The sequence below is a fragment of the Gouania willdenowi genome, chromosome 7 (assembly GCF_900634775.1).
Source record: "Gouania willdenowi chromosome 7, fGouWil2.1, whole genome shotgun sequence".
In the NCBI taxonomy this organism is placed as follows: domain Eukaryota; kingdom Metazoa; phylum Chordata; class Actinopteri; order Blenniiformes; family Gobiesocidae; genus Gouania; species Gouania willdenowi.
Genome location: NC_041050.1, coordinates 7,479,736 through 7,506,655, shown reverse-complemented (window position 1 = coordinate 7,506,655; position 26,920 = coordinate 7,479,736). Strand labels below are relative to the sequence as shown.

At 38.2% G+C, this 26,920-nt stretch overlaps 1 protein-coding gene across 2 annotated transcripts in view; it reads left to right on the top strand.

Annotated features, from left to right (window-relative positions):
* Window positions 1-26,920, top strand: part of LOC114466795 (cadherin-4-like) — a 393,955-nt gene that overhangs the window by 261,344 nt on the left and 105,691 nt on the right. The window contains exon 6 of one of the 2 annotated variants that reach the window (XM_028452546.1): window positions 9,260-9,274. In XM_028452546.1, the coding sequence (XP_028308347.1) occupies window positions 9,260-9,274 (15 nt within the window). Of the gene's footprint in view, window positions 1-9,259; window positions 9,275-16,525; window positions 16,730-26,920 lie in introns of those variants that run through there. The other variant, XM_028452545.1, reaches the window with a different exon arrangement.

The following is a 26,920-nucleotide window of genomic DNA, read 5'->3' as shown; positions in this document are numbered from 1 at the left end:
ACTCTGGAATGTGCAGCAGCAGCATACTCCTGATTCCCTGGGAATTGTACTCCTTATTAGCACGTGAAATGACGTTTGCTCACGTTTAATACACTAAACTTTTTGTGAAATCGGCCCTTTTTTTAAACCAGTAGAAAGCAGGGTTGCGGTCAAATCGGATAGTTGACAATTAATTACGATTAATTGTAATTTTAAAATATGTTGCTGTCGTGATCGTAATTAAACTGTAATTGAGTTCAGGTAATTGACTTTTAATTGCCATGAAAATTCTTTAAAGGGGACATATCATGCTAAATCCACTTTTTTAGCCCTTAAATGCATTTTGATGTATATTTAGATTGTTTAGAAGCACAGAAAAGTTCAAATTAGTCTCTTCAGGTGCTCCGTTGATATCTTTATATTCTGTTTTGGTCATATTTTTCAATCTGTTTCGATTTTTCGATTCTCTATTACATTTTTGAACAATAACGTCAGTGGAACTGCCAAATTAGGACATCGACTCAGGCCCAACACTTCGAGCATTCCGCCATTTTTATTTCTCGCTTTATTTTGTAGTCCAAGCTCCAGGATGCAGAAGTTACGAGAGGAGAAATCAAAATGTTCGGTTGTTGGATGTAGTAACCCACACGCTTCATTACACCGTCTCCCAGCATCAGAACCTTTTCAAAGTGCCTGGCTGAGTTTTATTTTTCACGGAAATGTACCCACATCTGTGGGTAAGGTCATTTTTGTGTGCGCGCAGCACTTCAAGGATGACTGCTTCAGCAACCTCCGCCAGTATAAACAAGGATTTGCCGAAAGACTTCATCTGATTGAGGGTTCAATTCCTTCTATCTTTGGAGACGATGAACAGAGCACTTCGGTAAGCTGTAAATAACGCTAAAAAGTGTGATGATAAGACATCCCTGTCATTGTTTTGTTAGCATTAGCAGTTGCACCGTCTTCATATGTTAGCGCTGTGTGCTCGTTTTAGATCCTTGATGATATGGCCTACGTGATTTAATTTAAATCTGAAGTTTTCTTTAGTCATTTCATTTTGCCGTTTTTGTCTTTGAAAAGACTGTATTAAAATGCATTTCGTGACGTTAGCTTGGCGCTAGCGTTAGCTCGGTGCTTGTGTTAGCTCACTTGTTAGGGTTCTGCAGGTTCATCATCTACATTTTCATCTCGCTCCGCCGGGTCAGACTCTGGCTCAAACATGTAAAGCTGGATGGACAAGTCTTCCGTTGTTGACATTGTGTAAATAACGTGTGAATAAACTTTTTCTGTGCCGCTACATAGCCATATCTCTTCTATCAAACTACAAAAATGGCCGAGCAGGGTGAAGTTGAACCTGGAGAGGGGGCGGGGTATGAAGTGTCTCATTTGCATTTAAAGAGACCGCACCAAAACGAGTTGCTCTTAGAAGCACATCAGAAAAGGGGTAGAAAAGGGGTGGAGCTATAATAATGAGGAATTCAGACCCAAGCAGTGCAGTTCCGCTTTATATAGACCACAACTGTATGATTTATATCTAAAAAGGAAGGATTTAAAACCATGATATGTCCCCTTTAAAAATGTTGTATTATGTTATAATTTAACACAAAACTGGGGAACCATGTTATTAAAATAAAATATGTTTCATGTCAAGCTTTGCCAAATTTTAACATTTCAAAATAAAAATTATTTGAGAGCTATACTGACGCAAAAAAAGGCTCTGACGCCCACACCAAAAATATTAAAATCTATTTATATTCTTTATATTAGGAAGTCTAAGAAGGTAACCAAGAGATAGGAAAGAAATTAAATTATATTTGTTTTTAGTGTATTTTACATGTGATTTAGAACCCGTTTTCATAAGAGATACAATTTGTTAACATGTTTGTTGTTTTTTTTTTGTTTTTTTTTTTTGCAAGCTGTTTGATGCTTTGTTTCAGGTTTCCTTCTACGTTTTGTTGTGCACAGGCTCTAGGAAGTCGCCCTACATTTGGTACATATCTAATCCATCATTGGATTTGTTCATATCGATCCAGAAAACACAGTCTCCCTCAGTTACAAGCATGCGGGGGGGTCAAAGGGCAAATGAATGCTGTAAGGCAATGAGAGGCGTGAAAAGTGAGCTATGTAATTTTGTGTGTAATTGTGTGCACCTCTTATGTGCTCAATCCATCAACCCCATTTGTCGTTGTCCAGTTCCACAGAAAATAAAGGCAGTTTGATATTCTCTCCTTTTTTGTGCAAAGGATGTCTCTCCTCTTAGGAGAGGTTTACTCCGTCTGATTCCTTTTTTCTCTGTCACTGCCTTCTCTCTTAATCACCATTAATTTTTGCTTTCTGCCGGGCTTTTAATGCTCATCTGATATTCAGTTTGAGTCTTAGATAAGTGACGAAGAAACGGTCAAGCATAGGTTTGCTTCCGATAATGGGTGACGTGCTTCATGCCTTTTTCAAAAAGTAAATTTCTTTGCACAACCCCTTTTCTTTTACTACGTGCTTATACCTGCATAGTTTATTTCTTTATTTCTTTGAGGGAAATAAAGAATATAATGATGCACCGATATTTTCAGTGGATGAAATCTTAATATAGACCGAAATTTTCTTTGCAATAAAAAAAAAATGGCCCAAAAGTGCATTTTCGACCAAAACACTTTTCTCACCAAAGCAACACGACCGAAACAGGATGTGGTGATGACGCAAGCAAACACGCTTGTCTGGAAACGGGTCAACTTGTCCACAGACTCACACACAGCGGCTGTATTTTAATTAGGGGTGAGCATTGGCAAGGATGTTGCAATATGATGCATATCACAATACTCGGGTCACGATATAAAATTATCACGATATATTGCAATATTCTACTTAGTTAATATCAAATTAAAGTAGGGATTAAAAATCAAGTTGTTCTATATGTTCATCAGAAGATATTGATCATTTATAGTACAAATTGAGTCAAAACTATTTGCTTCAAATCATCCCTATTATTATTATTATTATTATTATTATTATTATTATTATTATTATTATTATTATTATTATTGTTATTGATATTATCTGTGCATTGATAGCATCTGGTTTCAGTCTCAGCGCACGTTTCTCAGAGATCCTCTTGAGCTATATTCGGTCCGCGTTATAAAGATTACTTGGATCTGCGTAAAATTAAACCAATGCACACAAGAAATGATCCATGCTGCAACCAAAGCACACGGAGCACACAGTGTGTGCGTCTCCAAGAACATGCTTGGATAATAAGTAAAGTTAAGTGTTTTAATGAGAGAACATATTTAATTTGACTCTCTTTCAGCAGCTCAGTCGGTTACAGATCTGTACAATATTATTTAATGTATGAGTGGGGTCAAGTTCAATTTATTTAATTGTATATTGTGCATGTTGTGCATGTTGTATATTATTAAATAATGTATATATTGTGAAATATTTTTATTGTTTTATTCTTTGAAGCAATAATATAAATTCATACAATTGCATGTTTTGATTTTAGTGAGGTTGGTACACAGGCAGGGCCATAAATGCACTGGGACTAATAATTTGCATCATAATTTCCTTTGGTATTTCGGTTTTCAGCTTTAGTTTTAGGTTTCGGCCACTAATTTTCATGTTGGTGCATTTGTAGGGAAATATAATAAAACATATAATATATGGTGAAGACAAGAGTCTTCTTGGGTGCTTGCATTAATTTTCTCTATGCGTGTGAATTTCTTTTTGTAATTGGAAAACCAGGAATATTTTCCAGAATATAATCTAACACCAGCATGCATGCAGTACCTTTGTCCTGTTGTGTCATCTATTTATTCATTTGGTTTAGTAACATTGACTGCCATCCAAAGACGTCAATTGTGTTTTTCGGCTGGAGACAATGTGACAAAGCTCTCCTATGAATATCAGGCTTGTAACATGATGGTGACATGTAGGTGGCAGCAGCGCACCGATCAGAGCATGTATGAAACTAAGTGGACTATTGAGAGTGTCGCGATGGTGAGAAGAAACGATAAAAAAAAATGAGCAAGCGGTGAAACTCGGCATGTCCGGGATGAGGAGGAAGTTGCGTGTGTGGAGAATGACGGGGGAGAGACTTGGAGGACGGCCATAATACAGTAGGCAAACTATTCAACTCTGACCCAGATAATAATAATAACAATTTTGCCATCAAAAGCCTGGTCTCAGTGTTGTTTTTTGCAGTTTTATAGAAGGAAACCAACGTTGAGGTGTCCCTAAAGCAAAACAAAAAAAAATGCTTGAAAGCCACAAACTGGCCATTTGTGTGAAACTTGCCTCAATTCAGCTGCTGATTACTGAAGAACAAAACAAGCTAGAAACAGACAAACAAAAAATTCTAATGAAAGTAGAGAGTCTAATCTTTCAGAATCCTTTTTAGATTTCAGATTGTCATTGTACAAAATATTCTGTGGGTCTTGAAATATCAGTGAAAATCATCTGACAATATGGGGTTGGCTGTTCTGAAAATGGCTGGCAGTGAATGAGTTAAACTAATTTATGTAAAACAGTAAATTCCATGAATCCAGTTTTTTCAAGGCACCACTTTTGATTTACATGAGAAAAAACTAAATCAAGTTGCTGCACAAACAGGATGTTTTCCCAGTTCCCAGTTTGTGATCAGACACCCCAGTGCATGCCAAGTCTCCAGCAGCTCTGACATCAGCCAGATATTTAGCACCAGCCAAACTCCTTCCATGACTAACAAAACGCGCCCGCAGCGTAGCCTTGATTAGCCTAGCAGCACAGCGGAATGCCAGCCTCTATCATCAGGTACGTGAGGTTATTCATTTATGTTTCACTCGCTAAGTGGACCTAGAGGACCCAACTTAATCAGTAGAAATGCAGCTGCCAGGCAAGTAAGAGCTTGGATGTGAAATTGTAATGCATTGTAGTTTTTTGTTTCAAGTTGGTATTAAATGAGAAAAATGACTTTTGGCCTCAAATATAAAATTGGGGAATGTTCGTGTACAGAAACAATGATATGCTGCTTTCTTCTGATGGTCAACCTGTGTTTACAGGAAGTTTAGAGTTTTGTGCTGCTCTTGTGTATGACCCCACATGGGCTCAGAAAGAATCACAGAAGCAGAGTTTCTATTATGTGCAAACTTTTATTCAGCCACTAAAGTTTACTGTAAAACAAAAACAATAACTGAGAGGATATCACAGTGAGGTTGAACACACTCCAACCTCCATCTATGCTGTAATATTTCATGCTGACATATTGGATTTCCTCTCCACTAAAGGTGAGCCGTGAAGTAGTGTATCATTGTTCACCCAAACAAAACAGAAACAGAGAAGCTGCTTAATTTTAGATCGGACACTACCGGCCGTCTACTGTATTATCCAGAACCAACACAAGTCTACACAGTCATCATCTGCAGCAGTGTGAATGAAAGGGGTCAGAAATGTTTGGGAAGTGACACTAACAGGTTAAAGCACACATGGGACATTTTTATTAAAGGTCGACCGATATGGGATTTTCAAAGGCCGAGGCACATACCGACTTTTTTTAATTTTTTTAATTTTAGCCGATATCTAAAGCCTATTTTGGAAGCCGATATTTGAGGCCGATATACTTTTTTTTAAAAAACATTGATTATGAAAGACAATTGAAACACCTATTGTATATGATAGAAATGTATATATTAGAAAATAAATTAAATGGACCAATCGAACTTTATTAAACTTTAAATATGCGACACAACACAAATAAACCAAAAGTCCTTATCCTGTTAAGGATATAATAGGATACAGATTTTTGATTAGGCACTATTATATCATATCCATATGCTATTATATCAGTTTTTTATCTGTAAGCCTATCTCCCATGCACATACTATTATTATTTTTTGTTTATTTTTTTGTTGTTGTATATATTCATACATCCAATTGGATATTTTTTATGTTTATGTTCAGCCGGCTGATGTATTGGTCGACCTCTAATTTTATTACAGCAGGGGCCACAAAAATGTAATCTGAACACCTTAATAATACACAAATTAACAAAGGGATTATTTTCTATTTATTTTCTGTTTTGCTTTTTTTTTTCTACTTTGCACATGCTGTCAAAGGTCAACACTATACATATGTATGTAATGCATTGATAAATAACCTTTTCAAGTGCATTATGTTTATGCAATTTATGCTAAAACTGTTCCTTAAACGGTTGTTTTTTTCTCATATTTAGTCGGAGCAGCAAGAACAGGTTTTTGCAAAGTGAGCTGGTTATACTGGTGTTGTACATTTTAAAGGATTCTTGAAGGACAGAGATATGAAGCACTGTTTAGCTTTTTTCCTAATGCACTTCAAACATGGCTTTAAAAGTGTTTTTTTTTTTTTTTTTGCTGAAAGTTAGTTCACCATCTATCGTCTTATCTGTCAAAGTCAGTTGACCTGGCTGTGTTTATTGAACCTGAGGGCCAGCTTACTGTACAACGTACTCCACTCTGATTAGGCTGAATATCCCTACAGTGCCTGTGATCACTGTCCACACTCTCTCACCATCCATCTTTTCATCCTGCCCTCCTTTTCCATCTCGTTGAGCTCCCCTTTGTCACTGTTTTGCCTTTGCTTTCCTCCTCTTTTTTCCCATCCATCCATCTGTCTTGATCTCTGGGAGGCCAGCCCAATTAACCTGTTTAAAGAGCCACCTGAGCATCCCATCCATTCCAATGTGGATGTATGTGAGCCAGTTCTCAAAGCCAGAAGCCCAGTGCCATGCCAATCCCCCCCCCCCCCATTTCGCTGCCCTTCCCAGTTTGCATCTCCAACTAACTCCCAGTCCACCTTTTTTTCTTTTCCTCCTTCTTTTTCTACTTTGACCTTCCTTGTCCACATTGAGTGATTATAATGAGAATCAGTGGGATTTAGATGGAGGTGAAAGTAATGGATACAATTACTTATGTTACTGTAATTGAGTTGCTTTTATTCTCAAAATGGCGATATTAGATATATTAGTCTTAATAGAAAGACAATTCTGGGTTAGATTTGCTGATAAAAAATGCCTCACAGGCAACATTATTAACAAACAGTTGCACAAAATGTGTCACTTTACGCTTTTTCTCTTATAAGAGACAGCATGTGTGAGTGAGTTCTTTAGCGTGGCTTGTTTAGGGGATGCACTCAGTAATCATCGAACTGTGCTTTTAATGAAACAAAAAAACTAAGCTATATATATATATACAGTATATATATTGATTAAGGCAATATTGTAATTCTCAATATCGCCAAAATAGAAAACTCGATATATCTTGAATCTCAATATGTCTTCCAGCTGTAATGGGTACTTTTTTGAGTAAGTTTCAAGATCAGTAATTTTACTTGTACTTATGTATGTTTTAAAAGAAGTAAAGGAATTTATTACATTCTACACCCAACTTATTAAGTAAATGATTATATATATGTATATGTATATTTGTTCATTTTTTCTTTAAATGATCAACTGATATTGTGAAACTACAGAAAATGAAATGACAGACAACTACTACTTACTTAAGTACAATTTCAATCAAGTAACAGTACTTCTACTTGAGTATATCTATATCAGCACTCTTTACACCTCTGGATTTAAACTATGTCTTCTCAGATCCATTTTAGCCACTTGCCTGGAAGCTTTTTTCTTTTTCTTGATTATTCTTTATTTCATCATCATCATCATCATCGTTTTCATCCTCCCTCCATCCCTCCCTGTCCTTCCCATCTCTCCCTCTCCTCTCACCTTTCTCTGCCACCCTTGTTTCTGCCGACTTTTCTTTTCCTTTCTCACTTCCCTTTCAACAACTTGTCAGCTACCTTCCTGTCCCCTGTCCAAAGAACACCACGAGAAGGTCAGATCCTTTTTTGGATGTTCTTATCCTCCCCTTCTTGCCCTTGTCTCTGGATTTTAATTAGAAAAGTTAAAAAACTAAACGATAAAAAGTAAACTAAACCGTGAGGTTTGGGCGTCTAGGATAGAAATAAAAGAATGGCGTGATTATTGGCCTTGCTCGTGGTGCTGTTAAGACACACCCAGTCTAAGCTATGAAAGCTTCAATGCTAACTACATTCTCAGTACTCTCCATTCACAATTCTCTCAATCAACCTACTTTTGCAGAGTCCACAGGTACCAGTTTTTATAGGACGGTGGTGGTTTGTTACGTAACCCTCAATTTCCGCCGGATGCATAATTGCTGCGTACCCTCAGAATTGTAATATTGACACCAAATGAAAGCTTAGGTTCTATTATTTCCACTTGATTACTTGCTGTGAATCTTAAGGGAAAATGAAGAACCACCATGAAGAAAAACTTTGCGCAATGATTTTTGAGTTGTGTATTGACAAAATTTAGTTTAAGGGGTATCATCACTTAAACCAGTATAACTCTTCACATATTAGGTAATATATCAATATGTTCTTGATTTGGTATTGAATAACATTTCTCTTGGTGTATCGTGTCAAATTTTGTCAAACTTGATCTACTACATGAATTTTACAGACTTTGCAGTCGGAAATTTTGTTTTTTTTAGGGTAGGTAAACAAAAAGGTTTGTTTCATATAGTGCATCCCAAGATTTTTAATATTGCCAGTTGATTTTGTATTCTAGAGATCCTACGCTTTTCAGTGTTACAAATGTGATAGAGTTGTGGGGAGGAGGGGGCGGGGCACAAGAGGCATATCTGGCATGTGGCCTACTGGAAAGGGCGGCCGTGCATCGTATTTCACAAAGAAATATTGATCTTATTCATAGTTGAATCATAATAATCTCCACAAAAGCGGAAGATCTACGGGGCAGGGCCGAGTAGATTTACTTCTGCTCCTCTCCAAGGACACAATGAACTGTTTGTGGGCTTTGTGGTTCTCTTGTATTGATTACAACTCACTATATTACACAATTACGTGTGAATTAGCTGTATCTCCTGAGTCCTTGATGCAACAGATACGCATCACAGATGGAGGCGGTGGGGCATAGGCGGAGTTTAAGGTTCTTGTTGGGGCAAAAGAAAAAATAGAATGAAATATATAGACCGTCTCGAGATTTGCGCCAACCACAATGTGTGTAACATAAAATGTTATGCAAAAATGATTATTAAAGGTGCAGTCCGCAACTTTTAGATCCCTTTCTCCCCCTCCCTCCCCGCTGATCTCTTGCCCTGCCTCCAAACTTTCCAAAGTCCCTCCTTCAGAGGAGCTAACAAGCTAACGTTAGTCCGACAGCAACATCACAGTAATATAACATGCACTGTAAAAGCATATTACTGCGGCGCTTCTCAATGTTCACATACCTCAGCAGCAGCAACAACTCAGTGTCACTTATAATAGCCCACACGGAGGCTGCTGTGCGCACATGAACACATGCTCTACAGAGTTCTAGTGTAAACAATTACAAAATCAAACATAATATAAATCAAGCAGCAGTAATTATCTTTCAAGCAGAAAAGTCACTCCTCCAGACCATACACTGTAAAAAAGATGGCGCTCGAGCTCCGGGAAAGGGGTGGGGCCTGTGACCAACAGCTGTCAGACAGCCCATCAAACACAATCCTCGCTCTGATTGGTTCTTTTTGCTCGGTCGCGGTGCATTCTGGCAATCTGCCAAAGGCTGAAGGCGCAGCAGGGGCGGGACTCAATGAGTCTGTTTTTTTTTCACACAAACTACTAGTTTGACGTAAAGCTGTCCTTACATAGTGACAGCTTCAGCAAATATGACGAAAAGTCATTTTTATAAGAGTTGCAGACTGCACCTTTAACATAATTGATAATGTTGACTACAAAAATTTGTGTCAACACGTCGTTTAATGTTGTCAATTCAGGATTCTGCTTGATTTTTTGCTACAGTACCATACATGAACTGCTGGGCGCAGTGTCGCTTCACAATTTACTTTGTGAAGAAGAATTGTGCAACAGAAGAAGAACATGACTTGAGCACCAAAAAATCACTTGTATTCTTAAAATAACAACAAATGAATTCATATATATTTTGTACATTCACTGTTTTATGGCATATATGGTACATAATGTACATTATATTAAGTATTGTATTTTTTCGAATGAATTTGGGAAAAACTGTAATGAAAACTTTTGACCACCTGATCGTTACAAACTACCATTCTCAGCCAATAGCAAAATGTTATTGTAAAAGCTGGTTTTCAAACCATAGATGGCAGTTTGACTAAAATGTTAAAGTTGCAATCAACAACATGTCTTCATACCCCAAATACTTTTGTTTTCATCAGAAAAAAAGAAGTGTTTTTGGGTTTTAGTTACTCTTTAAGATGAGTTGTAATACTTTCTATTGTGAGTGCTGTGTTATTGCAATCTTTATATAATCGGAATCAAAAGCCATTGTTTCTACTTCAAAACTCGTCATGGTGGTAAAACGTATAATTTGAGGCAAGTGGTGGCCATTCAACATCGACTGTAGAAAGGCTTGGCTTCCTGCTTGGCTCACAGGGGTGTCGGTTATATTTGCCAGATCAATGCGCACAGGTCCATGGCTGTAGACCGCTTATTATTGTGCTTTACCAATGGGCTTCATTGCATTGTTGCAGGACAACCTAATTTGTCTCGTGGCACTATTGACCCAACTTAGTGAAGACGACCTGTGTGTGTGTGTGTGTGTGTGTGTGTGTGTGTGTGTGTGTGTGTGTGTGTGTGTGTGTGTGTGTGTGTGTGTGTGTGTGTGTGTGTGTGTGTGTGTGTGTGTGTGTGTGTGTGTGTGTGTGTGTGTGTGTGTGTGCGCGTGTGTGTGTGTGGGTGAAACTGGCACTGTCTTTTTCTTTAATTGGTGCGAGAACGAGACCCTCTGGGTACTCTTTGCGCCGCCTGTCATTCCAGTTTTGTGTGGGTATCGGTTGCAGTTAGTTCAGCTTGTCATTGTGAAGTCATGCAAGCAATCATGGAAAATAAATAGCGATACACACAAACACACACACACACACACCCAGACACACTTCATTAGAATGTGATTATAGATCTTTTGTTGTATCTTCTAGATTTTAACGGTAATGTTTTTTATTTATTGTTTTATTATTAAAGATAAATACATTTATTTGATCATTTCATCGTCTGGTTTTACAGCTTGTCTTTATTGTTGGTGCTGTGCTTTATTGTGCTCTACTGCCATTATACTGTTTCTTCACAGCAGATACACATTTTTGTTTAGTGGCTCACAATATAAACCCATTTTGCGCTCTATCTTTGACCACGTTTTTTTAATTGATCAAACATTGTTGTAAAGTGATGCTATGTCTACTTTGAATCTTTTTATGATGTTTCATAATATTTTTTATTTCTTTGTTTTTTATATATATTTATGCAATCTAAGTCCTAATGTGAAGATTTAAAAAATCAGAGTGCAAATCAATCTCAAGAGTAACGTTCATCGTATATCCTGCTTAAACCCACATATAAGCAAAATTGAAAAGAAAGGACGTTCAATATGTTGCACTACTACACATACAGTATTGAAGGCCTGTGTTCTTCTAAGAAACTATGAAAAACTAATGATTACAGCATTTCATTCCAATTTGGATACTTTATATAAATGCTTCAAATCTGATGCTTGTCAAGATTTGAGGTTTTTGTATATTGTGCTTTTAAGAGTTGCAATCGCCTTGTTTTTGTCGATCAAATGTGTTGAAAAGAAAATTCAAATTGAAGAGAGAATGCTCTTTAACTGTTTAACCTTGTCATGGTTTTTTTAAATGAATTTCTATGACCTTGGTCTTGATTCGTCCTGACTCCCAAAATTATTTGGCTGTGTTCGAAATGTCATACTCCGAACTATACACTAGAAACTCAATCAGTAAATACTGTCTACTATATATTACAATTATGACCATTTCCCAAGATACATTTTGAACCACACTGAGGATAAATATTTTTTGTTAATTCTCCACCTTTAAAAGTTTAGCAAACATTCTAAGTGAGAAAGTAGAACCAACATGTGGTCATTTGATCCATAAAACTCACGGCAACACATTCATGCCGACATTTCTGAATATTTTTGGAGACCCGCCATTGTGCTACTGATAAAACTTCTAGTTTGCTTAAAAACAAGAGCCCTATTTACAAAAGGGTTAAAAACTAATTGAAGACAAGAAGAGACGCTTTTGTTTTGAAAAGGGAATGTTTGACCTTGAAGCCTGTCCAAGACGATATTATGTTTAGCTTGCAATGCATCATGGGGCATTTGAGTATGACTAGTATGCCCATTGTGCACACTTGAAAATGTCCCGATATAGTATACATCCGGCTATTTCTCGCTCTACATTTTCATACTATCTAATGTGAATGCACTACATAGTCATTTTGACGTCAGACTTAGTATGAGTACTACGTTGGTAAGCCATTTCAAACACAGCCCATGTATTTATCTGATAAAAATATTGTCTCCAGCAGCTAGAAACCCTTGATATATGGCCTATTTATTTCATATATTATTTATGTTTCCATTAATAACTTATTAGAGGTGCCCTTCAGCAAGGCACCAAACCCCAAAAAACTGCTCCCTTCATTGTAAAGCGACTTTGAGTACCCAGAAAAGCGCTATTTAAACATGATGTATAATAATATTAATCCAAGTTATAATCCAAAATGCACCATAATTAGGTGCCAGATCAAGAATCACCAGAAGTATGTTTTAGAGTTTACTCCCTTGTAATGCAGTCTGCAGTCTAACATCCATGGGCTTTTTTGGAGTGTGTGAGATATTTTGGAACTAAAGCTATTCACTGAAACAGATTTCATGGCTGCTTCACCCACTACTATTATGCCATTTTGAACACAGCATTGGTCTTGTCTTGGTTTCAGTCCAATCTGGTCTTGGCCAAGTCTTGTGAACACCTCTACCAATTAGGAGTGTGACGATATCTTGATACGGCGATATATCACGATATAACATATTTTTTCTCACAATTGATTATTGATGTGTTCGCGCTCAGTACCGATTTATTTTTTTTAAATTTATTTATTTATTTGTCAAAACCTTTTCTGCTTTTTCACTAAAATGTGCCGGTAGGTCTTCACATATGTTGTCAGTTTGTTGAAGGAACCAATATATTGTTTACTGGAATATTGCACTATAATGGTGTCACTGGTAAGAAAGACCCTATTTATTGTTTACAGAAAGCACTATTGGAGATACTTATTCATTTACATTGGTATGTTGACACTTATTTACAGAATGTTGCACTAAAATAGTGTCACTGTTCATAGGACACGTTTTCAATTTATTGTCTTTCAGAGAAATAAAATAAAAATTGTTTTTTTTTCACTTAATCTTTTTTTTCTTATGTCACATGATCTTAGATTGATTTATGACCAATATATCGATATTCGCACTATTTGTCATATTGTGAACTAGTCGTTATTGTGAGCTTTGTATTGCGTATCATGAGGTACCCAGAGGTTCTCACCTATACTATCAATAGCAGAAGAAGGAAAAATAAATAAAATAGGTACGATAAACGTGGATTTACACAGAATTTAATTGTGCCGTAATATGAGTTTTGATCAACTTCAGATTGGCAGTTATTAATTCTAAGCTTGATTCATACTTAAACCAATTATGCGCTCATTGCCAATGACCTCTCCCAGCCAACCTTCACTACCTTTAATAGCCACACTTTGGGAATCATTGATAAAGGGAAGACAAAGCCTGCCTATTATCAGACTTCCCTTAAACTTTTTATACGACCGTCTGGACTGAAGGGTCCATGCTGTCGGTAATATTAGTGAATGACTTCCTTTGTCATTTCCATTTTGCTCATGTTAAAGCCCATTTTTACAGGGTTCCCTAGCCTTTACTGCAGTCCTGCTGCACCATTGGCTGATTGCCTGTCTCACAGAGGTGGAAGACAATAATTGAGTGAGGGTCAACGGAGCGTCAAAATTCTCCTTTCTGCTCAATGCATTAATATTTCACCAATACAAGCACTTAGAAATACAATGAAGGAAAAGCCCGTTTTTGACTCTTGAATTATTCTCGTTGGGAATGTGTTGAGGCTCCCATCAAAGATTGGATTTTTCAGAAATATATTTGCCAACTGGTAGATTTGTTTTTGTCTCCCCCTCCTTCCAAATCTAATCACCGAAAATCTGCACAAATAATGATATAGAAAATGAAAAATAGATTGGAATTGGATTAAGCAACAAGGAAAGCAAATAAGAAGAGTAAGAATAATAAATAAATAACAGTAAGAAAGCTTTTTGTTAACGCCTGCGTTTGTTTGGATCAGATGAGTTGAGAATATTTTGCATAGAAGGAGGTTCCACTCAGATTTAGCTTTTAGTATCACTCAATATAGCAGCCGTTTGGAAGGCATTTTATTAACCAAACAGAATATCAACGTCTGATGATCAGACTTTACACGTACTGTATTTCTTTTCATGGTGTTTCTGATGAAATGTGTACAATAGCAATCACCAAACAATAAACATTAAATGACATTTACATCTTAAGCTTTCAGTATCATCAAGTACAGTGGCTCTCAAAACTTTCACAAGTACCCTCCCTTTTCCGACTACAACAATTAGCTCAGATACTAGGGATGTCCCGATACAACTTTTTCATTTCCGCTATGATACCGATATTGCAGCCTTGCGTATCGGCTGATATCGATATTGATCTGATATCAGCATGAATCATACATACTTTTATTAGAACTTTTTATTTAATAAAAAAATTATAATGACTAGGGATGTAACGATTACTCGTAAGGCAGTTAAAAATCGATTCATAGGTATCACTGTTCACATCGATACTGTGAAAATTGAATCGCAGTACTTTTTTTATCCAGAAGTGTTGGCGGCGGGCGGAATCTGCTACTACTTTCTTTCTGGCTGCCTTCTACTCTTAAACATATTCGTAAATGATTCCTTACCCCTTTAGCACCGAAAGAATATCTGTAATATTATGTGAAAATCTGTAAAAGTCACGTTTTTCTATTAGCTCTGTCTACTAGCATAGCATCTCTTCTTCACTGAAAGATATCTGCATGCCAACCGACCACTGGGTTACCAGCGTCCTCTGCTGGTCCAAACAAATATCTGACCTAAATACAGTAAAAATGACTGTTTTTTTTTTTTTTAAAAAGTCCAATTGTTAAGTCACAAAATACATTTTCAGTTGCACTTTTAAAAACGAAAAAGACTATTATGCTGTTTTGCATTGTTTACTATAGAACCAGAATTTAAATTAATAGGCTTATTTTTTTATTTGTATTATTCCTTTATTTATTTCATTCAAGAATTATTTTAGTTCAATTGCATTGTTTTGAATAGTTTATCAATTTTGACAATGAAAAATAAAAGGAAAACAGTACAGTTTTTTATAGTTTTGAACCCAAAAAAAAATAAAGGAATATTTTTCAGTCATCATGTCTGCAGTCCCATTTTGTAAAATAAATTGTGAGAGAATCTCATAGTGAATTCAGTATCGTGAATCGAATCGTATCGGGAGTTGAGTGAATCGTTACATCCCTAATAATGACTTATTTTGTAGTGTGGAATGTTAGAAAATGCTTGATGTTACTCAAACAGAGAACAATAGTCAGCAACAGTAGGCATGAGAAAAACTGACCCATTTATTATTAGTCAATTGGTTACATGAATTTTTACCTTCAAAATACTATCTACAATAATCTACAATTGAATAAAATAATTTAAAAAAATGAATTGGGGGAAAAAAACGGAAATTCGGAAGTTTGTATCCAATATTCGTTTTCAGGCTGATGTCGGATTGATATTGTTATCGGATCGGGACACTCCTATCAGACACTAAACAACTTGATGTAATCAACGATTGATAACACGTTGTTAAAAGAATCCCATTGTAACTGTCTCCTGAATTGATTGGGTCATCTCCCACGTGGTGTGGGACCAAGACTGATCTTTGTATTTTCAGTTCTAATCAGCTTCATCATCAATATTATGATTATCATTTCTATCTAAAATAAACATATTTTTAGTGCTTTGTTCATTTCCAATTTATTCCTCTCAAGTTCCCCGCTGTAGTGCAACTGCGTACCCCTAGGGGTACACAGACCCTCAATTTGAGAAACACTGATCTAGTACATTGCTTTTCACATTTACTATATTATGGAGCAGTTATCATAAAAATCAGTCAGACAACCACATTGCTTTGAGCTTGCTGCACATTTTTTAAAAAGAAGATTAAAAACACCATTGAATTATATCTATAAAAAGGTATTGATAACCGAAATGTACCACATTCACAACAATTTAAACAGAAATATAATGAGAGCACAGAAGACAAGCCTCAAGAGTGGATTACTTGTTATTTATTGAATTTATAACAAAGGTTAACAATGAAGTTTGTGCTGGTTTCATGCTAATTCCAGAAATATTGACTACGGTAGTCTGCATTTCACTTTAACTCAAGCCTGTACACTGCAGGTAACTAATGTACATGTATGAATGTAGTGCTTACATGTCTGTGTCTTCAAACCAACAGTTTAATGATTGTGTTTTGTAAGTATGAACATTCTGTCTGTTTTTTTCTCCTCCTACAGTGAAGTTTGACGACTGCGTGGGAAACAAAGCGGTGGTCTTCCAAAGCAGTGACCCTAACTTTAGCGTTCGGAATGATGGATCTATCTTTGCTCTGAGAGAAGGAGCCAGCCTTGATGAACCAGTCCAGTTTAAAATGACAGCGAGTGGTCCGCACACAGATGTGTGGGAAACGGTGATCCAGCTGGCGCTGATGGAGCTACCGCCTCCTCTGCAAAATGAAAATGAGGTGAATCATGCACACACACACACACACAAACGCCATGATTCAAATCTCAATTATCAGCCCACAGTTTCCTCTCGCTGTCATGTTTTCTCCAGTGGTCTGCTGCGAGTAACAGCCAAAAAAGCAGGTCAAACCTCCTCTGGGTTTTAGAGCGTAAAGGGGGGTGGGGATTGTGTCAGGGAGTGAGAGCAGTAGCACACAATTTAAAGTGGTGAAAATTACACTGCTACACAGGCAAATTATAGTTTCATTTAGTTATAACTTTGTGTTGAGAAACACCCCAGTGGCTCGGGTTTTTTTTTTTTTTTTTTGAAGACACAGGAGGAGTAATCAGTTTAAAATGATCTGTTCTCATACCAGATCTGCTCATGTGTTTTAAAGCTGCTGACGACCATCATTGTTTATCAGATGAAGACATAGAATAGGCATCATAGATCAATAAATGTTTTGTAAATGTATTCTCATTGACATTGTCAGAGGTGTAAAGATGATTGATATATTCTACTCATGTTTGTTTTACTTTTTTAATTGTACAAGTACAAGTAAGTCTTACATACAATACTAGAGACAATTAAAAAGTAGCTTTAAATCGTACTTAAAATAAAACTTATTAATTACTTTCACTCACCCCTTTTACTTTTGGTAAACATCTCATGGAAAGAGACCAAGTCCTTGCACAATTGGAACTTTATTAATTTTCCCCAAAGGTCATCTGTATAAAATAAAAGGTTTGTAAAAATGTACAATATTTAAAAAATAAAATACCCCATTGAATTACTCTATATTAGAAAAAAGTTCTCATAATCTAAGTATAGCGTATTATTTATGAACTCTGGAAATGAGAAAATAACCATTAGTCAATGCTGTTTTGGCGCCATGGTTACGTTTAATCTGATTGGTCGACTATGTGTTCTGGTCATTTCATTTTTTGTAGTTTCACAATGTCCGTTGATCATAATGTTGGGTGTAGAAATGTCGCAAATTACTTTACTTTCTTTTTAAACAATACTTAACTCATTCAGTGCCAGCCATTTTTTTAAAAACCCACAGAATGTTTTGTACTATGACAATCTGAAATCTGATTCTGAAAGATTCTGAAAATATATATTTTCTGTTTGGGTGTGTTTTTGTTGTCGTTTTGTGAGTTGCTGGTAATATTTAGTATGATAATCATTTTTATTAAAAAATAAACTCCCATATTTTTAATGCTTTCATTTGGTTTTTTTTCACCTCTCCTCTCATCTCTCTCTCTCTCTCCTCGTCTCCTCGCTTCTCTCCTCTCTCTCTCTCTCAATTGCCCTGTAGTGCCATTGCATACCCCTAGGGGTACAAGTACCCCCATTTGAGAAACACTGGTGTGTAGTACGGCGTATACAGCCTCAGTCATTATTTGTAATTAAATAATAATAAGTTCAGGAACCTGAGTCGTAAAAACAGCTGGTGTTGCTTTGGCCTTATACTGAGGCTAAAGCTGGACAACAAATAATGACTTATTGTAATATTTTAAGTGGTCAGTGTAACTGTATATTGTGATAAGTCAGACGATATATTAATCTGTTCTACAGTGCATCCAATATTTCACTGTGAATAGACGAGGTGAAATTTCCCTCCCGTGTTGTAACAAACATGTCGAAGAGAGCATTGTGCTGCAAACAAAAATGTGATCTTTTATTATGGAAACAGCTCTTTGTGGCCAGCGCTGCTGAATAATAACTTCCAGCTGTCTGGGTAGCTAGAGGCTCTCTGATATCAAAGCACGCCGGGTTTTGGGGAGTCAGTGTTTTGAAGGGGAAGTGTTGGGATGGCTGCCAGCTGGCTGAGGCGGACGGACGAGGGGGGGGGGGGGGGCTCCGCTGCATCCATTTCACACTCACTGACTCCTGTACACACAGCATTTGGGTGGCGTGTCGGGTTTCTGGGAATGTTTTATTTTATTGTAAGGGATTAGGTTGGATTAGGTATGAATTATGCTGATGTTGCATTGAATGCTGGGTATTGTCTATATGTGATTCTGTCTTTTATTTATTGGAGTATCTCCTATGCTTGGACCAAAGAGCTTAAATTCTTGCAGGAGTGCATGCGTGCTATTTCTGTGATCGATTCTAGGAGAGAAAAAAAAAAAACCATCTAAAGCTTTAATTCCCCTGAAGCCAGTCGTTAAAACGTTAAAAGCTCCAGGTCTTGTTTCCTCCCTTCCTTCATTTCATCCTAAAATGATTTATTGCCTTTCTGTATTTTTATTGTAAGTGTAAATGTGAAAAAAGCAGCTGCGTCTGATCAGAAACACACCATGACAATTGAAAAGCTCTTTTAAGCCTCTCACATCAGTTATCGGCACAGCTCAACCTGCCTCTTTCTCTGTTGTTTTTTAGGTTTTTTTTTTTACTCCTTTCTCTTATTTCCCCCCACGGAGCTCACTAGTACCTGTTAGCATTTGTAGATAAAAGGATCTAGAGCATAACTTATTTAGGCAAGGGGAGGGGGTGACATCTGCCTCATCCTGGCTTTTCTATCCCACACATGTCTGCTTTCACCTCTGCCACCCCTCAGCGCTCTGGTGGGATGTGGGGCACCCAACCCCTGCAGTCAGACCCACTAAGCCCTTCCCTGAAGAGAAAATAAAATACATTTGTCCAGAGCCGGCTCACATCTGTCTGATCCAAACCCGATTTGTACTCACAGATGTGTCGTGTTTGGCAGAGGATTTATTTTTCAATTTGGAGTAAAACTTCATTTTCAATAGGGGTGAGTAGTGGCAAGGATGTTGCAATATGATACGTATCACGATACTTGGGACACGATACGATATTATCGCGATATTCTACCTAGGTAATACCAAAATGAAATGTCGAGATGAAAAATCAAGTCTCTGTATATGTTCATCAGAAGATATTGATCATTCAGAGAACAAATTGACTCAAAACTATTTGCTTCAAAACATCCTATTTATTATTTATTATTAGTTGTTTTTTGCACATTTTCACTGAAAAAAAGAAAATGCATTGTTACACACAGTGCAACAAGTTTCTTTTCACTGAAACTACTTTGTAAAAGTCTCAAAGTAACCATGACAACATAATGATGGCATTGTAACAACTGTAAGTGAGAACATTAAGGATGAATCACCCTGAGTTACTGACAATGCACAAAAATAAGAAAAAAAATTATAATTTATCCTATTGTGTGAGTTTAAACACCGATCTGAACAGATTATATGAAAATAAGATGTCTGTGCATACATAAATATACAGGCATTACACACTGCCATCATAAAATCAAAGTGCATCAAATAATCATTGCAACACATTGAAAGCATTGTAACCACCACTGAAATATTGCACAAATACACAAAAATGTCGATTAAATATAAAAAAATTATACATTTTAAATTAAAACTGTTTAGATTAAAAAATTTAAATAAGAAAAATTGATTTAATATTGGCGCCCAAAAAATTGCGATATATCGTGAATTCGATTTTTTTTCACACCCCTTATTTTCAATGTCAGTGCTTATGTTGCATGAAGATGTTAAAGGTGGCTCGAACTACACTGTGAGCATTAGAACAGGCTAATCAGGGCGAGGGCTGGACGTTGTATTGAGATTTATATTTTGGCGATATAGAATATTACAATATCGCCTATATCGATATTATTATTATTATTATTATTTTATTTTTATTTTTTTACAGCTTATTTTGTATTAAAATACTCATTTTTGGAGTTGCTGCTTTTGCTAGAAGCACAGTTAGATTGATTTCTCAGAATTGTCCAAATTTGTCTAAAAGCATGAAATTAGGCGTGCTTGCAGTTTTTGACCTGCTGTATTCAAATCTACCAGGAAGCCGTAGCCAATTCTCAGCAGGGTTGCCATGTTGGACAGTTCAAAATGGTGGCCTCCCAAAAACTGTTTTTTCTGTTACTCGCCAACCAAAAGTCACATAATTAAAAATGAAAAATAAATTTCTACGGTTCTGGATCTCAGGGATTCTAAATATAATTCGACATTAACCGTGGCCGGCATTGCCATTTTTGGAAAATCCGGTATGGCCACCTTTGAATATTTAACATTGAACATTTACGACCAAAAATGTCTTGATTTTACAACATAGAAGCCCATCAACTGATTAATAGTAAATGTACCAGTGTGGCATATTGCATCAGCAAATTTAACCCTGAATTGTCTTTCTGGAAAATTATCGGGATTTATATTGTATATCACCATTTTGAGGAAAAATACTGAGAGAGGAATTTTGGTGCATACCGCATAGCCCTACTCAGAGCCATGATCTATAAAATAGAGTTCCACTATTGGCCAAATGTAGAATGCAGGAGTTTAAAGATGCAGTCGGATAAACAACAAATGATTATAAAACACAGAGGCAAGCTGCAATGGCCTCATGTAAAAATAAAGAAGTCGAATAAAGAAAAATGTTTTATATTCCAAGAAAGAGTCGTCTTTATGCTATAAATTAAAACAGAAATTAGATTTTTTCTTACATGCACTTGTGGATCAATGAAAATAGTATTTTTGCAATTCAAGAGACTATCACCCAAGAACCAATGCATATATGTGACTAATCATTAGTGATGTAAACAGTCTATGTACATAGTTCAAAGCTGATCAAATTACAGGAAGCTGAGGCATATGCTGAGTTGTTTACTGAAGACCCAAACCCCAACAAACATTTTTTCAATTTTTAGGGGCTGACAGATCCACCAGATAGAATGTATAGCAGATCTTTTTTTGTATATTCTGAGAGAGTGGGTGGAGTTGTTTCTATACCAACGTTCAGTTTCCTATGTGATGTAATTCCTGAGATATCAGAAGCTGAAAATGGAAGAAAAATAAGGATTTGCAAAAATCAACACATGCACTATCCTGGTAAATTGATAAATATTAATAATCTTTAGCAGAAGCCTTTTTTAGAGAGGCAGGTGTTAGGGTTGTTAAGTTGGACCCATAAACAAACACAACACCCAAAGTGTGGGTCGACGTGAATTTATTTAACAAAAAGTGTCCTCTTGGCTTGGCTTGATCCTGGGAGTGGCTCCAGAGCAGGCTCGGGTACTAGAGGAATAAAAGTCCAGAATCAAAAATAAAACTTGGCAAAAGGCATAGACTTCAGGATATCTAGAGCAGAAGTACCGCAGCATAGACGAACAATCCAACATGAGTGGAGGTGAGTCTGAGGCTTTTGTATTGCAGTGATGAGTAATTGGAACCAGGTGTGCCTGCTCGGAGTCCACGCCCCACCAGGACCAAGCCTAAAAGAAAAACAAAGAGCCACAAGAGGGAGACAAAAAGGCACATATGGCCAAAAACATAACAGGACCCCCCCCTCAACGGACGCCTCCTGGCGTCCTACCAGGCCTGTCAGGGAACCGGCGATAGAAGTCCCTCAGTAGACCAGGGTCCAGGATAAGGCGACGAGAAACCCACGACCGCTCCTCAGGGCCATAACCCTCCCAATCAACAAGAAATTGGAATCCACGCCCCCGGCGGCGCACATCCAGGATCCGACTAACCGTGAAGGCAGGGTGACCCTCAACGAGCCGGGGGAGGCGGGGGGACGGCCGGAGGGCACAAAGGACTGGACATGACGGGCTTGATCAAGGAAACGTGGAACACAGGATGAACTCGTAGAGCAGCGGGCAATTTAAGTTTGACAGAGACGGGGTTCACAATCTTCTCAATCTCGTATGGTCCCACATACCTCGGAGCCAGTTTCTTGCAGTCCACTTGGAGGGGCAGATCACGGGAAGAGAGCCACACCCCTGTCCCGTTTGGTAGACCGGTGCTGCCGTGCGACGGCGGTTGGCAGTTTGCTGGCTACAGACGTGTGAGGGCAGAACGGACGGTATTCCAAACGGCTCGGCACCGACGAAGATGGGCCTGAACAGATGGGACAGCCACCTCCCGTTCTTGTGCAGGAAACAGAGGCGGCTGGAAACCAAGAGAAGCCATGAAAGGAGAGAGTCCAGTAGCAGAACTTGACATGGAATTGTGGCATATTCAACCCAAGGAAGAAAAGTGGACCAAGCAGTAGGATGGCGGGCTGTCACACAACGAAGGGCAGTTTCGAGACATTGGTTTGCCCTCTCTGCCTGACCGTTTGACTGTGGATGAAAACCTGAGGAAAGGCTGGCTGATGCTCCAATGGCCTGACAGAATGCTCTCCATACTTGTGAAGAGAATTGAGGTCCACGATCCGATACGATGTCCACAGGGATCCCGTGTAAACGAAAATGTTGACTAACAAGTTAGCCGTCTCCAAGGCAGATGGGAGTTTGGGAAGGGGGACAAAATGGACTCCCTTGGAGAAACGATCGATAATGGTTAGGATAACTGAATTACCTTCGGATTGGGGCAGGCCGGTAACAAAGTCCACCGCAATATTAGACCAGGGTCGTGAGGGCACCGGAAGAGGATGCAGCAAACCGGCAGGAGGCAAGTGAGATGACTTGCTACGGGCACAGATATCACAAGCAGACACAAACTCACGGACGTCAGAACCCATAGAGGGCCACCAAAATCTCTGTTTAATGAAGGTCATAGTGCGTTGGATACCTGGGTGGCAGCAGAGCTTGGAGGAGTGGCCCCACTGGAGAACTTGGGAACGAACTGAGGCTGGGACAAAAAGGCGATTAGGCGGACCCTGACCGGGATCCGGCTCCGAGCGTTGGGCCTCCATGACTGTGTCTTCAATCTCCCAGTGGGCAGCAGCAACCACACAGGAAGGGGCAGTATGGTGCCTGGAACAGATTCAACAGGGTCAGAAGTGTAAAGCCGGGACAAGGCATCAGGCTTGCCGTTCTTTGAGCCTGGTCGGTAGGTCAAAGTGAAGTTGAACCTGCTTAAAAAAAGGGCCCAACGTGCTTGGCGGGGGTTGAGCCTTTGTGCTGACCGGAGGTAAGAAAGGTTCTTGTGGTCAGTCCAAATGATAAAGGATTGCTGCGCCCCCTCCAACCAGTGTCTCCATTCTTGGAGGGCTGAAACTACAGCCAATAGCTCACGGTTACCTATGTCATAGTTTCTCTCCGCCTCAGAAAGCCTCTTCGAAAAAAAAAGCACATGGGTGTAGCTTGTTGGTCTCAGCAGAGCGTTGGGACAGAATGGCACCCACACCTAGATCGGATGCATCCACCTCCACAACAAACTGTCGACTGGGGTCTGGATGGATGAGTACAGGTGCAGTGGTGAACCTCCGTTTGAGCAGGTCAAACGCACTCTGAGCATCAGAGGTCCAGGTGAAGGGAATGGAGCTCGAGGTAAGGCGAGTGAGCGGGGCGGCAACTCTGCTGAAATCCTTGATAAATCGCCTGTAAAAATAGCAAAGAATCTTTGTAAGTTCTTTCGGGATGTGGGGGTAGGCCACTCAGCCACAGCCTGAATCTTGGCTGGATCCGAGGCTGGAGGGAGACAAAAACAGGCACATATGGCCAAAAACATAACAGCAGGGAAACATCTACAATATTTAAACAACTAAGCAGCTATATTATATTTGGTATTACAGACAACCTAATTAGATTAAGATCACTGAGGTTTTATAAAATGGTTGATTTACTAAAGAAATCCCCAGAGGAACTGGTGGAAGTGACTGGGTAGAGGACTGTCCGGGCTTTTCTACTGAGGAGATAAGGAAGGAGAAAAATGAGTGGGGGACATAGTGCATATTTTGGGGATATACAGTATGAACCCCCCCCAAGCCACCTCTTTTTCTCCCCTGTCTGAGCATTATTTCACATATTTATGTAATATCTTTTAGGGCTGCACAATTATTGAATTCTAATCGTGATGATGATTTTGGTTTGCCACGATTAAATAAACCATATCGTTGACATATTAACAATTACAGTGTGAGCTCTGCTGCATATTTAATCAGGCACTTTCTTAACCTTTAGTCAGCATTGAGTCATTTGGTGGATAATGAGAGCTGTGATTGTTTCCAATGAGTTGCATTTTGTGAAAGCACTTTGTAATAGTGTATTTATTCAGTTAATCCTTGGTACATTTTAAAATTATTGGGTTAATTTCTGTTTTGTATTTTTTTTTAATTTAAAGCTTTATTTTGCACTGTAAACTGTTCATAAAGTAGTGCAAATAATACAGATTTTCCCCTAGCGTGATAAATAATTGTGATTATAATATTGGTCATAATCATGCAGCCCTAATATCTTTATAGCGGCATGGTTCCACAGTATTTTGCTTTATTAATCTTCATAAAGTATTGGAAGTAATATTCTGTTTCATCCTGTAAATTGTTGTATTTCTATAAGTGAAAACCTTTTCTTTCACATCACGTTTGTCCTGTGCATTGCACTATACTGTACATACGAGATGTCTTGATAAAGCATGAGAGCTTGGTTGATGGAACTCAACATGACACCCTAGCCCATGCTCCTCAAAACCCAATCGTACACACACACACACACACACACACACACACACACACACACACACACACACACACACACACCATATGCCAGGTTGCTTGACACATTTTCTTTAAAGCAGTCTTAAAAGCCTCTTTTCTTTCCTGGTTGTCCATCTAATGAAGTCAGCCTTGAAAGCGCTGTTTCCTCTGGCAGGTACAAGCCAAACCTCTGAGGAACCTTGACCAGGGAAGAACAAACAGAGAGAAAAGCTTTTTATAGGCTGCATTGTACAGAACCTTCAACTTTCAATATGTGCCAGAAGCCATTGCTGTCTTCCAACTTAGCAGCTTGCCTCTGTGTTGTAGTTTATTGTTGTTCTCAAATGTCAACTGCTTGGGAGGTGAACTGCAAGGCTTTTTTTCCTAACTAAAGTAATATAAACAGAGAAATTGGCAACAAGGTTTATTATCAACTGTGGCATTTTGTTGCTAAGTTCACCAGACGCAAAGGAACCTTGTAAAGTTGATGTGGAACTTGCAATTTTAACTCTCGCAGTCGTGCTACAGTAAACTTTGTCAGTTTTGGTCAGTCCCCTGAGTACACTTTAACAAAACATCTATAATCTCTACTCTTCTCTGCCTTCTTCTTCTTCATTCTTTCTTCTTCTCTTCTTCTTCTTCTTCTTCGTTCTCTTGCCTTCTTCGCTTCTTTCTTCTTCTTTCTCTTCTTCTTCTTCTTCTTCTTCTTCTTCGTCTTCTTCTTCTCTTCTTCTTCTTCTTCTTCTTCTTCTTCTCTTCTTCTTCTTCCTTCTTCGTCTCTTCTACGTCTCTTCTCCTTCTTCTTCTCCTCCTCCTCCTCCTCCTTCTCCTCCTTCTCCTTCTCCTTCTCCTTCTCCTTCTCCTTCTTCCTCCTCCTCCTCTGTAATTCGTGAATGGATCGGGCTAAAATTTGGTCGTTATAATCTATGGATGTGTACGCATCAACTCTCGGGCCCAATTTTCAATTTGGGGCCCCAAATGTATTTCTCATTGATTTGCGAGTCAAATATTACAACGGTTGGTGGTACTGAATCATTGACACATATTTTTCAAATGAACTACTTAGTTCTTGTTAGATCGGAAAGCAGTTGGTATGAATAGTCTATGAATGAATTTGATGAGACGCTTGGAGCCCTTTTTTTGAAATGCGGCCCGGGGGCCCACCTACCATTTCCGGTCATTTCCAAATTTATGGGAATATAGTCGTGTGATATATCGGTAATTTAACATAGATTACGATTATGCCTCCCCCCTTTTTTAGGCATGTTCCATTAAGTTGCTTTCTCATTTATTTGTGAATCAAATATTGCGACAGTGTGGTGGTACTGAATCATTGATAAATACCAATTTCAAATGACTGCTCCTCGTTAATGCTCTTGAATAGGGCTGTAATTTGACATGGATATTCTATGAGCGGATGTCCAGAGCCTCTCTGAGACTTTTTTGAGGGGGGGGGTACCTTTTCCGGGAATTACTAATATTATTGGAACGTAGTTGTGTGATAGATCGTTTCAAAGGCAATTCAACATAAAGTATGATTTTACGTCGCACAATTTATTTTTTTTTACTCTGTGGAACCAAGTCATTTCACTGAATACTCAGGAACGTTAATCCCCCCCCCCCCACCTAGGTGTAACACTGCTCTCCCTATTTATATCCTTCTCTTACTTAGGGAAGGCTGGTGATGGACACAATTAAGCAATAAAATAAACTAATTTATTCATTAACAATAACAAAAAATGCATTGCTGTCTCATAATGATTGCACTTCTTGTAGTGTT